This window comes from Talpa europaea (genome assembly GCF_964194135.1).
Source record: "Talpa europaea genome assembly, chromosome: 9".
In the NCBI taxonomy this organism is placed as follows: Eukaryota; Metazoa; Chordata; class Mammalia; order Eulipotyphla; family Talpidae; genus Talpa; species Talpa europaea.
Genome location: NC_140076.1, coordinates 77,640,408 through 77,653,712, shown reverse-complemented (window position 1 = coordinate 77,653,712; position 13,305 = coordinate 77,640,408). Strand labels below are relative to the sequence as shown.

General features: G+C 53.9%; 1 protein-coding gene across 1 annotated transcript; it reads left to right on the top strand.

Annotated features, from left to right (window-relative positions):
- Positions 1-367: 367 nt before the first annotated feature.
- On the top strand, positions 368-13,069 carry DCST1 (DC-STAMP domain containing 1). Its single transcript, XM_084241607.1, has 14 exons — positions 368-431; positions 3,872-4,000; positions 4,593-4,732; positions 5,385-5,586; positions 5,678-5,821; positions 6,305-6,426; positions 6,763-6,920; positions 8,879-8,978; positions 9,092-9,187; positions 9,317-9,443; positions 9,791-9,907; positions 10,345-10,487; positions 10,632-10,745; positions 12,811-13,069. Exons 1-14 carry the CDS (start codon positions 383-385, stop codon positions 13,057-13,059), a joined length of 1,890 nt encoding a protein of 629 aa, XP_084097733.1. The 5' UTR covers positions 368-382; the 3' UTR covers positions 13,060-13,069.
- Positions 13,070-13,305: the final 236 nt, after the last annotated feature.

The window sequence follows — 13,305 nt, the reverse complement described above, 5'->3', positions numbered from 1 at the left end:
TCATCCTCTTTCCAGATTCGCCAAGTTCCCGCCACCCTCATCCAGGTTCCCCGGAACTTTATCCCCTGCCCACCCCCAAATCCTAAAAAACCACTTCCCAGGCAGAAGAGTGGGGTGTTGGCCCTGCTGGTTAAACTCTTCTGTCCCCCCCCACCCCCCCAAGCGATACACAGGTTCCTGAGCTGGGGGCTGCCCAGCTCCTGTAAAAGATTCCTGTGGCGACAGCCAGGAGAGTTTCCGGTAGCTGCTATCTTGCTGGGGGCAGGCACTGGAGGTCTCCTGGCTATAGGTGAGTGTGGAGCAGAGGCCCAGGGTGGGACCCTCTTTGGACCCTTGACTTAACTCTGTGCCCTAAGGTCTCTTTCAGCTCTTGGTGAATCCAATGAACATCTATGAGGAACAGAAGATAATGCTGTTGTACGGCTTGGCAGGTTAGTGCTGGGTAAGTCCCATGGAGCATGGCCCAGTCCAGAATGCCCAGGGAGTGTGAGCTAGTTTCTCCTGTCCCAAAGCCTTGTATTGGGCTTTGAGGGGAGATGGAAAGGAGACAGACCCCAGCCCTTGGAAAAAGCCACAGTCCTTGCCCTCAAGAAGTCTCCCCAATTTGAGGGACTCCCTATTACTTGCATAATATAGTTCAAATCCAAGCCCTTCATAATCCTCTCTCTCCTGACCTGTCTAGCTTCTGTTTGTTGCCCCTCTTGATACGTTAAATTCGTTCATTCATTCAGTATGGACTGAGCACCTGCTGAGGATTCAGCAGTGACCAAGACTGACAAGCTCCCCACTCTTTTGGAGTTTACATTCTAGTGGAGTTAGACAATAAATGAGCAAGAAATAAATAGCATTTCAGATGGTGACAGGTGGTATGAAAAAATTAAACCAGAGGGTTGCGATGGAAAGGGGCTTGGGAGCTGCCTTAGCTTGAGTAGTCAGAGGATGCTTCTCAGAGAAGGTGGCCTTTGAATGATGACCTTATATCAGAGGTGTTGGGCTGAAAGAACAGAAAACTCACCCAAAACTAGTTTAACCCTAGAGGAAGTTTCTTATCCCATGGAATAAGTGTCAAGGCAGAGTGGATTTTGGATAATTCAGCTCAGTACACCCATCAAGGACCCAGGTTCTTTTCAGTCTTTTATCCCTCTGCCATTTTTGGCCTTTCAACCACTGCTCTTCAGGTCATGAAATGGCTGCAGCAGTTCCTAGCATCACCTCTTCATACAACAATGTCAAAGACCGAATATTCCTTCCTCATGTCTCTTAAGAACAAGGAAAACTTCCCTCTTGCCCAGCCAACTCCCCCTCACACATCGTGGGTCAGCCCAGGAGCACATGCTCATTCCCAAACCCATCCCAGGTGCTGACGGAACTGGCAACAGCAGCAGTTTATTGACTGAATAAACCTCTGCAGGAAACCAACAGGAAACTACTTGCTCTCTGACCACCGTATTCAAGTCTGTTCTCCCAGGTTAAGACCTTTTGAGCAGACTCTTAACTTTCTGGTTATTACTATTTAGAAGTCCTAATGCTGCTTTAGTAGTTATGACTACTGTTAGGACTTAAAAGGGCCGATGCAGTCTACATCAAAACTCCAACTTCAAGATCATTCTCAAGCATCTTCCCTCCTTACCTCTTCAGGCCCCTAGCAGGCCTGCTCCCCGACAGTGGAGATGGGGGAGTGGCCTGCTCCTTCCTTTTTTTTTTCCACTTCCTTCCCCTTCTGGTTCTTCTGATGTTAGAAAGGGGATTAGAATAATTAGAGGAAAAGGTTCAAAAATGTGAAGCTGCTGATACCATTCTAATGTGACTGCCAGTCGCTCTGTGGCAGGCACTCACAGCCTGCTTGTCTCAGGCTACTCACAATCCCCTTGAGCCTCTTTGCACCCTCACAGTGCTTAAGTTTCTGCTGAGGGCAGTTCTTTTGGATGACTTGGAATGTAGCTCCCCAGGACCCCTGCAGGCCATCCACGGCCTCTTCCCTAAGCAGGCTTGTGGCTGGGCAGCCTCACCAATGACTTGAGGCCTGCTGCTCTGGTGGGCGCCCTGGAGTGGCCCTACGAGGTTCCTCACCTGGGCAGAAGTCCAGTCTGGGTGGAATGGCAGGTTCCTCTTCTCCCAGCCCCAGTCTCTGAAGGGTTCTCTCACTTGGCAGGGGGAAGTAAACTCCCATTCTTGCCATAAATGCACCCCCTCTATCTGCCCTCTCCAACCACTTCTCTCTACTTCCAGAAAATTCCGATTTCTGATCTTGTCTTTATATAGACTGATTGGGGTAGAGGGATGAGACAAGTTTTGATCTTTGGTAAGCCCAGGGAGAATACCTGCAGCCCTAAATCACTCTTTGGAATGTAGGGTAACTGTTGGTCAGTGGTCATCCCTAGTTGGAGCCTTTGGCCACAAGGCCAAGACCACAGAACAAGCCCCTTTCAATGTCCAGTTACACCATGACTGTGTTGAATAGATCCAGATTTACCTGCAGGGGCTGGGCACGGACAGCCCAGTACCCTTGAACAAAACCCAAGTTGCGTTAGCAAGGGAGAAGGCAGAACAAACTGTTGGGTGGCACCTGATAGGGTTTGCAGCAAACCTGTATGACGAGGTGGCACCAGCCAGGTGAGGCAGGGGGGAGGAGCGCTCCTGGCAGGGGGAGCAGCTAGGGCAAAGACCTGAGATGAGAGTGAGCTTGGCTTGTTCCAGGAACAGCAACAGGCTGTGTGGGCAGACCTGGTGGGTGCAGGGCTGCATTGCATGAGGTCACGTCAGCGGGCAGGCAGGGGCCAGAGTGCAGGGGCCATTGCTAGAGTCAAAGGATTTAGGCCTTTATCCCAAGCGTGGTGGCAAGTGATTGGATGATTTGAAGCAGGGACGGGACATGATCCGAAGTAGGTCTTCACAAGATCACTCTGGCTTCCTGGTGAAAACTGAAGACTAGGTTAGCAAGAGAGGAAGCAGGAGACTCATTAGTCTCAGGGAAAATGATGGAGACTCTGTGAGGGCAGTAGAGCTGGAAGGAAGTGTTAGCACTTGGGGTTTGTTTTGGCAAAAAAATGCTCTGTCAACACAGGAATCTTCTAGGTTCCCTGACCAGCTTCTGCTGTCCCTCTGGCCTGGAACGCTGTCTGCACCTCCTAACAACGCTTACTCATCCTCCAGTCCCAGCTGACACATCATCTCCTTTGTCCAGCCTTCCCAGCCCCACCCCTCCCTGCAGAAATCCCCGCTCCCTGCTCGGCTCCCACAGCGCTTCCTAAGCGCCTCCCTGGTGCGCTGCTGGCTGTAGTCATTTGTTTATTCGTCTGTCTCTCTCCCTGGATTATGAGCTTCCAGGAGCTCGCTGTCTCCATGAAGAGACCACAGGGAGACACATGTGAAACTGCTAAAATATACCAGGAGGCACACAATTAAGGGCTATAATCAGGTGTGTGCTGTAGGTGTCAGCATGCAGGGAATGTTGGGGTGGCTCTGCACCTCTGCCCACTCCTCAGAGCACCACTGCCTGGCTCCAGAATTTTTCTCTTATTCTCTCAGCACGTGGGGTATGTGTGAATCCAGCCAGGAGGCAGGAGCACTGGTCCCCTTCCCTAACACAAAGGTGCACACATAGACACACACACAAGATTGATCACCAACCACAACTGTTCGGCCTCTACCCAGCTCTACAGGCCCGTGCAGAGTTGGCACACGGATGAACTCTATAAATGGCTGTTGAATGAACAAACGAATGAATGAGCAGCCTGGATGGCCTCTCAGAGTCAGGATAAATGGGACCCAGGGCTGCATGGTAGTGGTTCTAGCAAGGAGTTGTTGGGGGTGGGTTCTCTGGTAAAACTGAAACTCACTCTGCCTCACCACCCTGTGGCTCTCTTGACAGGCTTGGGGGCCGTGGGCTGGGGCACTTCACCTCATATCCGCTGTGCCAGTCTCTTGCTAGTGCCCAAGATGCTGGGCAAAGAGGGCAGGGTCTTTGTGCTGGGATATGCCTTGGCTGCCATCTACGAGGGTGAGTGTGTGTCCTGGGTATTGAGGCCTGGGTAGGAGGCCATCCTGGGGCAGCGAGGCTTGGTGAAGGATAAATAAGGGGTGGGAGCTACTCCCAGCTGCCCATCTTGCTGTGTGTCCCTAGAAGAATTCCTACACATCTCTGGGCTTCCTTAGTTTTTAACAGGTGAAAAAAATCAGAGGTTGACGGCCTCCCTGGTGGCCTCAGGGTTAAGTCTAGGGCCCTCCGCAGAGGCCTGAGTTCGATCCCTGCCAGCTAACTCACAAGGCACAACAGACCTCTCCTGTCTCACCGGCTGCTCCCCTCAGCAGTGTAGTTCAGTAGATCTGCCTGTTCTGCTCCCCACTCTGTCTCTGATGAATCTTCTCAAACCCCTCCCCTCTGGCCTACACCCGGGTTCTTCTACACAAAAATAAATAAATAAAATCTTTAAAAAGAAAATATTAGACTTTGAATGAGATGATCTCTCCCAGGCTCTGGGTCCCATCATTGTACCATTCTAGAACGGCATGAAGATTAGGAGCTCGAGGTGGGCTCCAGAAAGTGAATTAGCTTTAACGGGAGCTGATCTTACAAGGGCCTCTTCCCCCAGGACCACTGAGCAACCTGAGGTACAACCTCAACGAGGTGATAGAGTCTCTGGGCTGTGTCGTGGAGCTGCAGATCAACAATACCCGTGCGGCCTGGCGTGTCTCCACGGCCCCCTTGAGGGCAATCTTCAAGGACCTGATGGTCAGGACCCTGCAGGGCAAGAGCTAGGGCTCCCTTTCCCATGGACTTGATGTGGGAGCTGTGACCCTGGGTTTGCAGTGTCATGATGGGGGCACTCCTGGCCTTTACTGTAGGATGAGTCCTGGTCCTTGGGCACCACGTGTTGGAGGGCCCCTGCCCCCAGCACTGGGATAGGCTCCACCCGAGCACCAAAAATATCAGATTGGGGGCCTGGGTCTTGAGGAGTTTGGAAGATTTGAGAGAGGGGGGATGAGGGAACTGGGTATTGGAGGGCTAAAGACTGGAGGTTGGGAGGATGGAGGAAGTTGATGAGCTGGGGGGAGAGGGACTGAGAAGTCAGTGACATGGAGATGACAGAGTGGGAGAGAGCAGCATGAGGCGTGAAGTCCAAGGACTGGGGCGATCTTTGACTAGCAAGGATCTGGGGTGGGGGCCTGAGTGGGAGCTGGGAGCCTGGGAGGTGAGCGAGCAGAGGTGTGAGGCAGTAGAGGAAAGACTTCTTGAAGCTTCTGGAATTAGACCAGGGATCTCTGTAGGCCTGGGTAACAGCCCAAAGCTTAGCTAATGGGGGAGACAGACAGGCCCTCAGATGCTCTGAAGTCCCATTCTTGACTTGTGTGCCCCATGCCCCCTCCATCCTCTCCACCTTCAGAGCAACAAAGAATCACTGAAAGCCGAGACTCAGGACATCCTCAAGTCCTTTGAGAACCTGGATGTCCAGGTGAAAGGTGAGGTGGGCTACAGGTCAGAGGACGCCGTGGGCTCACAGGAGACAGGCCACAGGGCACAGCCCCTCCGAGCCCGCCTCTCCACTCAGAAGATGTACGAGCTCAAAACCAAGCTGCGCTGCTCCTGTGAGGAGTGTCCGGGGGCAGGGCGGGAGTGGGGGGGGTGGGGCTCCAGGGCCAGACGTGGGGAGCTCAGGCCCTTTGCCCCTTCCCGCAGATGTGGTGAGCAAGGCCATCTCCAGCTGCCATAATTGGTTTAACCAAAAGCATAAACAGTGCATGCAGCGCATCGGGGTCCCGCTCTTCAACTTCCTGCTCTGCCTTCCCATGAAGTTCAAGTTCTTCTGTGACATTGCCAAGGGTCAGCACAGCAGCAGAAGGGTGGGGTGCACCGAGGGTAGAGAGTGAATCCTTGGGGACCACTGGTAGGTGTGGGGGCAGGAGAGTGTAGAACTCGGCACCCTCTAAGCCTGGCCCCTCCACTGACTGTTCTGTGACCCCAGCTCTGAGTTTGAGTCAACACAATGACGGCATAATAGTGCTTATCTCATTAGGAGTTTTTGAGGATTTAGGGAGATAATAATGTGAAGCAGGTAACAGAACTGGCACTATAAATTGCTAAATGTTGGTTATTATTATTCTGGTCGTAGACATGTGAAATGATGGGGACTGGGGACGAGCAGGCTCTGTTCTGGGAACAGGCATGTAAGGAAAGTGGGTGTGGGAAGACCCACCATGGTAGAAAGTCATGGGCAGAGAGATAAAAACAGAACAAAGAAGATCAAGGTTGGGGAGGCTGGCAGGAGGTTGTGGGGGGCCCCTGACCTGGCCCCACTGCCCACAGTGATGGAGATTTGGTGCCGCAGTCGCATCCCAGTAGAAGGCAACTTTGGGCAGACCTATGACTCCCTCAACCGGTCGATTCATGGCCTGGATGAGGAATTTTCAGCCACTATTGACATCAAGGTAGGAGGCAGGGGCTTGGGTGGTGGGGAGGGCATGAGGAAGGGCAGGTGAGAGGGCCTGGCCAAGTAGTGAGGGCAGGGTCAAGGAGGGGTTGACACCGGGTGACAATGGGGGGAGGGGGCTTGGGGGTGAGAGAGCAGGGAGCCTATCGATCTTTCCTTGGGACAGAATGGAAAATCGGGGGTGATACTAGGCACAGGGGTGCTATGTCAAGGAGGGTGGAGCCCAGCCCAAAGCAGTAACTGCTGAGAGAGTCAGGGGGCCCCGGGAGGAGCCTGCACGGAGACTCTGGGTCCGGGGTGGGAGGAGGCAACAGGACACTGAACCCCCCACCAGGAAGAGAAGCAGGCTGTGCTGGTGGGCACCAGCCCAAACTGGGAAGATGTGAGCACCGAGGTGGGCGACTACGTGAGACGCCAGGAGGCCCAGCTGGAGTGGTCCCTGGGGCTGCTGCGCGCACTGCTCTCCTGCACCTTCCTGCTGGTCCTGCGAGCGTGAGCCACCCGCACCCCCCCCCCCGCCCCGCCCCACCCCACCCCGCCCCTGCTGCTTTGGGGTTGAGCCCTGCCCAGGGTGGGGGTGAGGGGGGCACCAGGAGACAGAAGCACAGCCCCTCCCCCTTCCAAACCTGAACATGAATCTTCTTGTGTCTGTAACTCTGCCTTTTTATCAAGTTGAGCTCCTTGCTTACGCAAAGTAAAGGAAACGGGGACGTTTTGTCAGGAGAAATGCTACCCATGTCCCCAACACCTTAAAAGGGCAACTGTCTTCATTTATCTACCTTCTTCCAGCCTTTATCCCAACGTTGACTTTTTTACTTTTTGCTTTGACTTTTGATTTTTTTTCTTGCCCTTCATATTCCCCTTGGCTCTGACTTTGTGCCATTTTTATCGTTCAATTCTGCTTTCATTTTCTCCCGCCTGCTGCGTTGGCAGCTACTTTCCCTCCATTTGGACCAAAGTCCCTAACCCCACCCAGCCTGGCGTCCAGCTGGGCTGTCCCGGCCTCACTCTGTTTCCCTGCTGACCTCTGGACCCTCCATTTCCTGTCTCCACCCCCACATGCCTGAGATGGGCAGGGGATGGGCAAGGGCAGCTGCAGGGGCTCTCACTCAGTCTGCAAATTTGTGGGACCTAGAATGACTGCAAGTGAGTGGTTACGTGTGTCCCCAGGGTCCCGTGGGAGGACAGAGGTGGAAGGGGCATATTCTTGTCCGCAGGAAGCTCTTGGTGTAGGGGAGGCATAAAACAGAGGTGGTTCAGGGGCTGTACTAAGGATTGGCTCTCATGACAGGTGTGGGAGCTGAGGCAGCGCCCCTGGAAGGGCCACAACTGGGCTGTAAGGGCTACGGATAGGGAGCTGTGGTCAAGGAGAAGGAGGCTGTTCTCTTGGAGGAGGACCCCAGCATCTGTGGGATGTGGATGGCAGAGGTTGGGGTGGAGGACTGGGCTGAAGTTAGCATGGCCAGAACAGTCTGGAAAGCCCTGATGATTACAGGATGGACAGGGGCTGCAGGCCAGGGTAAGTCAGAGTGGGGCGTGGCAGGAAGTTGGACCGAGATGCATGGAGGAAGGGGAAAAGGGTAGCAGGTCTCAGAGCCAGCCTGGGGAGGGAAGGAAGGAGGCACAGAGTCAAAGCCACTTCCGGGCTTTCAACCTGGTTGAGGTCACTCGCTGAAGGGGCAAAGCTGGCAAGAGGGCAGGACCCAGACTCAGGAGACCAGACACAGCAGCTGTAGGTCTCTCCACAAGGGGGCGCTCGCAGCCTTTCTACTTGTAGTTATCTCTCTCTTACAGGCAAAGATGTGGATTTTTACAGGGTCCCAGAACCAACAGCATTGGAACTTAACTTTCACAGTTTACAGAGCTTATTTAATGTAATGTTACAGTTTTAAACACATTTCCAACAATTAACATTTTCCCCCAGGAAAATGAGACTTCGGGAAATACACAGAGAGCGATTTAGGCTCACTCATACTGGCATGCACGTGCGCGTGCGCGCACACACAGAAAGCACTGGTACACTCAGAGTGCATCAGGGGAAAGGGGAAGGGGGGTCGGGCATGGGTTTTGCTTGAGGTGACCTCCAGGAGATGTATGTGGGCTCACCAGAGAGGCAGGAACTGAGAGGTAGATGTGGGGGTCAGAACAAGGTCAGGTGACTCCGGCCTTAAGAGGCTTTTGTCTCTGTGCATTCGCTCCTGCTGTCTCCTCTGCTTGCTCTGTACTCTGCAAGAGGCGCCTCACACACACATGCACTTGCATGACCCTCCCTCCAGCACCTCTGCCGGGTCTCATCTGTCGCAGGTCTGTCTTTCAAAGGACCCTGGGCTGCCGGAGGACAGGGTGGGGTCTTCTCCTAGGACATAACTGGTGCAAGAGCAATCGACTGTTGGGCTGGATGACGTGCTCTAGAAAGCGTATGATTGAGGTGGGGCCGGTTATGTCCACAGGTGCTTCACCTATATGGACAGCTATAATGAGGACATTCGCTTCGACAACATCTATATCAGCACCTACTTCTGTCAGATTGATGAACGCAGGAAAAAGCTGGTGTGTGAGCCCAGCCCTAACCTAAATGCCTGCTGTGCACCCTCACGCTCTAGTTGGGGAAAGGGAAAGAGGAGGGGCCCCTTGCTTTCCTCAAGGTGTGGCTATTTTTCCAGGGCAAAGAGACTCTGCTACCACTCCGCAAAGTGGAGGAGAAAACCGTCATTTTCCCCCTCAAACCTGCTATCCAGGCCACGGAAATGAAAAATATGGTGAGGATGGCATGGGGCAAGCCCCCAGGAACCCACTATAGACAGAGACCTGAGGGGTGGAGGGCAGAGGTGTTGGTGGCCCCACACCAGGCCCTGCACCCCTAGTTCCATCCTGCCGCTCCTGGGCAGGGCAGGGAGCTATTAGAGACGGTGCCTGTCCTGCTGCTGCTGCTGCTGCTTTGCGTCCTGGACTGGGCGCTCTTCTCCATCTTTGACACCATCCGCCAGCACTCCTTCCTGCAGTATTCCTTCCAAAGTGAGCCCACACTCCCCTCACCCCAGGCCCCATGCCTAGGAGACTCCCCACCCCTCCCAGAACTCCCACCCCAACTCTTTCCATTTTGTCACCTCCTTCTGTGTCTCAGGTCCTCCCTGTCTTTCAGGGTCTAATCGCAATCCTGTAACCTGACAGCTGTCAGTGGGGACCTCCCCCAACCTTTTCATCTCCAATAGTGGGGGTAGTGTTTAGTGAATCCCAGAGAGTCCTGCTCAGCTCAGGAATATTTCTATGCCTGAGCTTCTCCCCCACATCCAGAGCCTCTCTTGTCTCATCCCCTTCCCTCCCTCTCTTTCCTGACCCCACCATATCTATCCTGGCCTCAGGCAGTCATAAATTGGAGGTGAAGGTCGGGGGAGACTCCATGCTTGCCCGGATTCTTCGGAAGACTATTGGGGCCCTGAACTCCTCCTCCGAGACACAAATGGAAATGAGTAACACACGTGAGTGGTGCTGGAAATCTGGATTGGAGAAATTGAGGGCTGGGGGCAAGGGTCTTTCCAAAGCAAAGAGTTGGGGGCTGGCCTTGAGTGTAGAGAGCTGCGAGTCAGATTGCTCTGCTTAAGGAGAGCAGAGCAAGAAACAGCAGTCAGGCTTGTGGAGCAGGAGAGCGACAGTCTGGGTCACAGGAGCCTAGAGAGTGTCCCAGCCCTCAGGAGCAGCGCTGTCCAACAGAACTTTCTGTCATAACAGACATTTTCTGTCTCAGTGCCAGGTTGAGCAGTCCCAGGTCTAAGGGACACAGTACTGATGGTGCAGCTCTACAGGGCAAGAGGCAGGCAGACCAGGGCCACCCCGCTGGGATGGGGAGTTCTACCAGGCAGCACTGGCCTTCCTCTGGTCCTGGCCAGGATCCTCACCTGCCTGCCCCTGCCCTCAGTCTGCCTGCCCCAGCCCGTGCGCCTGGACACCAAGGCCTATTTCAGGGCTGCGCTACCCATTGGCCTGCTGCTGTGTCTCTGCCTGTTGCAGGCTTTCGGCTACCGGCTCCGGAGGGTTATCTCAGCCTTCTTCTTCCCCAAGGTGCGCCCCTCCCCAGACCTCTCCACCCCTACACATGCATACGCAGGCCCATCCTCACCCCACTCCCTACCCCAACCCCATCTTTAGGGGAGACCTGCTTCCTCAGCATTGTGACTATCACTGGCCCCCTCTCCCTGGCCCCAGAGAGAAAAGAAGCGGATTCTGTTCCTCTACAATGAGCTGCTAAGGAAGAGAGCAGCCTTCACCCAAGTGAGGACAGCTGCCATCATAAGGCGGGCACGAAAGCGGAGCGCTCAAGTGAGTCCAGGCCCACGCTTGCTGGGTCCAAGAACTGACCCAGCAACTGGGGGAGAGGCATCTCCCTCCAGTCTATCTAGCATCCACCAAGGTCCCAGGCTTACAGGGGCTCAGCGAGCCCCTGCATGTTAAGGTCACCTATGGTCCCACATTTGGAGATTAGGACCGTGGCCATCTCTGTATCCAAGATTCAGCCCAGCCTAGTGGATCATGGAGATGCTGGCAGATTTGACAGCCTGCTCAAAGGAAAATAAGAGGGATTTATCAGGAATACAGAGCCCAAGGCGAAGCCACAAGTTCTACTGGAGGGCTGCGGATCAGAAACTCAGTACAATTCAGAGGAGCAGGACAGGCAGCCTGGGGGGCAGGAATTATACGGAAAGAGCATGGAGTCAGAAGAGCCAAGTTCCAGTCCACACTACCACATTAAGCTGCAGTGTGACCTTAGCCATGGTCATCACCACACCAGTTACTTCCTCCGACAAATAGGGGAGTTGGACAGATCTGGAAGGCCTGCTCTCTAGAGAATGGTGTAGATGGGTCTGGTGTGGGGCTCTGGAGCCAGAGGGCCTGTGTTTGAGTCCTGGCTCCTCCCCTTATTGTCTGACAAGTGTGTGATCTTGAGCACTACTAAAATGCTGTGCCTTGATTTTTCCCTTCTGTAAAGTGGAATGAATGACTCCCACTGGTTGTTGTGAGGGCTGAATGAGTTTCATTCTCATGTTGCAGGCATGCAGTAAGTTCTCTACTTGCATTAGTAGTTATTGTGTGACCCTAGGCAAGTGACCACCTCAGCAAGCTTTGGTTTTCTCACTTGAGAAAGAGATGATAATAACAATATCTTCCTTATGTGGTTAGTGTAGAAATTGAGTAAGTTTACCTAGTTTCCTAGGTCATAGCCCAGCATTTTATATATATATATATATATATATATATATATTTTAGAGTGGCATCCAATTTTCATTTAATCAACCTTAACCAAACTCATAAAAACAAGAGACTGTGCTTGCTTAACTTCCCCCCCCCCCGCATCGATTCCTTACCCCCCCCCCCCCCCGATGCACAATAGGGGCTGAGTGAATGTCTAATGAAAATACCCATGGTCTGGTTCTGAAATAACTGAATTTTGATGGGCAGATGGATGGATATGTGAAGGGTATTCTTTCCAAGTAGAGGGAATAGGATGTGCAAAGACTCAAGAGTCCAAAGGGAATAATACCAAACGCCACGGCTAGTTTAAGAAGCAACTGGCAGAGAGGATGCAACATTCAGGAAGGGGTGAGAGCAGAGGCCAGAAAAGGACCAGATTATGGAAGGCCCTGAAGACCAAGTCTACGAGTTTAGACTTTTGGCAGGCAGTGGGGTGAAATTTCTTGAACAAAGAGTGACCAGGTAAAGCGGCTTGTGGAGAAACATTCCTGGCAATTGTGCATGTAGTGGGGAGCATAAGGAACCAGGCTTGGGATTTGGAATCAGGGTACCTGGGTCCAGCCAGGTTTGTTTATTATCTGTGTGCCTATGGGAAAGTCACTTAACTTTTATGAGCTTCATCTTTCTCATTTGCAAAGTGGGGGACACAATAGTGATATCTTATTTACCCTAATCACTTCTCAGCCCCATCTTAAATGAGAACAACATAAGACTGATTTATGGGAAAGTGCAAATGATGGTTGTTGCTGTTACTAGTGGGGCTGAGTCCAGCTGCATCCTCCCCTCTCCATCGTGGAAGTGGGGATCAGAGGCTCTCTAGAACCCACTTCCATAGTACCCTTGTCCTTCAGGGGTCATCTCTGCCCAATCCAGCTTCCTCCAAACAGGTGACATTGTCAGGCCTAGATATACTGGATTAGAAGTGCTGTACAGTTGGGCCTCCCCTGGTGGCACAGCGGTTGAGCGCTGGGTTGCGAGGCTGCCCGCAGCCTCTGTAGCGCCAGTTCGATCCCCGGCCACCGGCGAGGGTCCCACCAAAAAAAAAAAAAAAAAAAAGTGCTGTACAGTTGCCCTGAACCCCTCCATTCCCCACTCGCTCCCTAACGGGCTCTAAACCCTCCTCGCTTCCCAACAGCGCCACCACCTGGTCGAAACCCTGCACGGCCGCTGCCCGCTCCTGCGCCGCTGGCTGGGCCGGCGCTGCGTGGTGTGCGATGCCGCCGAGACGCCGAAGTCCTACGTGTGCCCGACCCCGGGCTGCGAGACCGTGTACTGCCCGACGTGCTGGGCCGACATGCGGCAGCGGTGTCCGGTGTGCACGCCCCCGGAGCTGTCCTCCCCCGCCTACGGCGACAGCGACGAAGACGCTACCTACGCGGAGTGAAGGGCACACGGCTCGCCTCGCAGCCCGCGCCCTCCTGGCTAATAAAAGCGTGGTGCATCCCTGCCGCCGCGACGTGCAGGGGTCCGCGGGAGGGGGGGCTCCGAGCTGCCGGCCCCGCAGCCGGGGCCCGGCTCGCCCGCCTCTGCAGGGGGGGCCGCGGCCGTGAGCAAAGCTGTCAGCGAGGGGTACGGACCCAGAGAGCCCGAGCGGGTCAGACTGGTTCTGGGCTGCCACCTCGCGCGGCGG

Bases quoted from the DNA above. Each gene is read 5' to 3' on its own strand.
- DCST1 (XM_084241607.1), top strand. From the start codon at position 383: ATGAACATCTATGAGGAACAGAAGATAATGCTGTTGTACGGCTTGGCA. The intron at 6,427-6,762 runs GTAGGAGGCAGG...ACCCCCCACCAG, and splicing joins CAGCCACTATTGACATCAAG to GAAGAGAAGCAGGCTGTGCT. The intron at 9,188-9,316 runs GTGAGGATGGCA...GCTCCTGGGCAG, and splicing joins CCACGGAAATGAAAAATATG to GGCAGGGAGCTATTAGAGAC.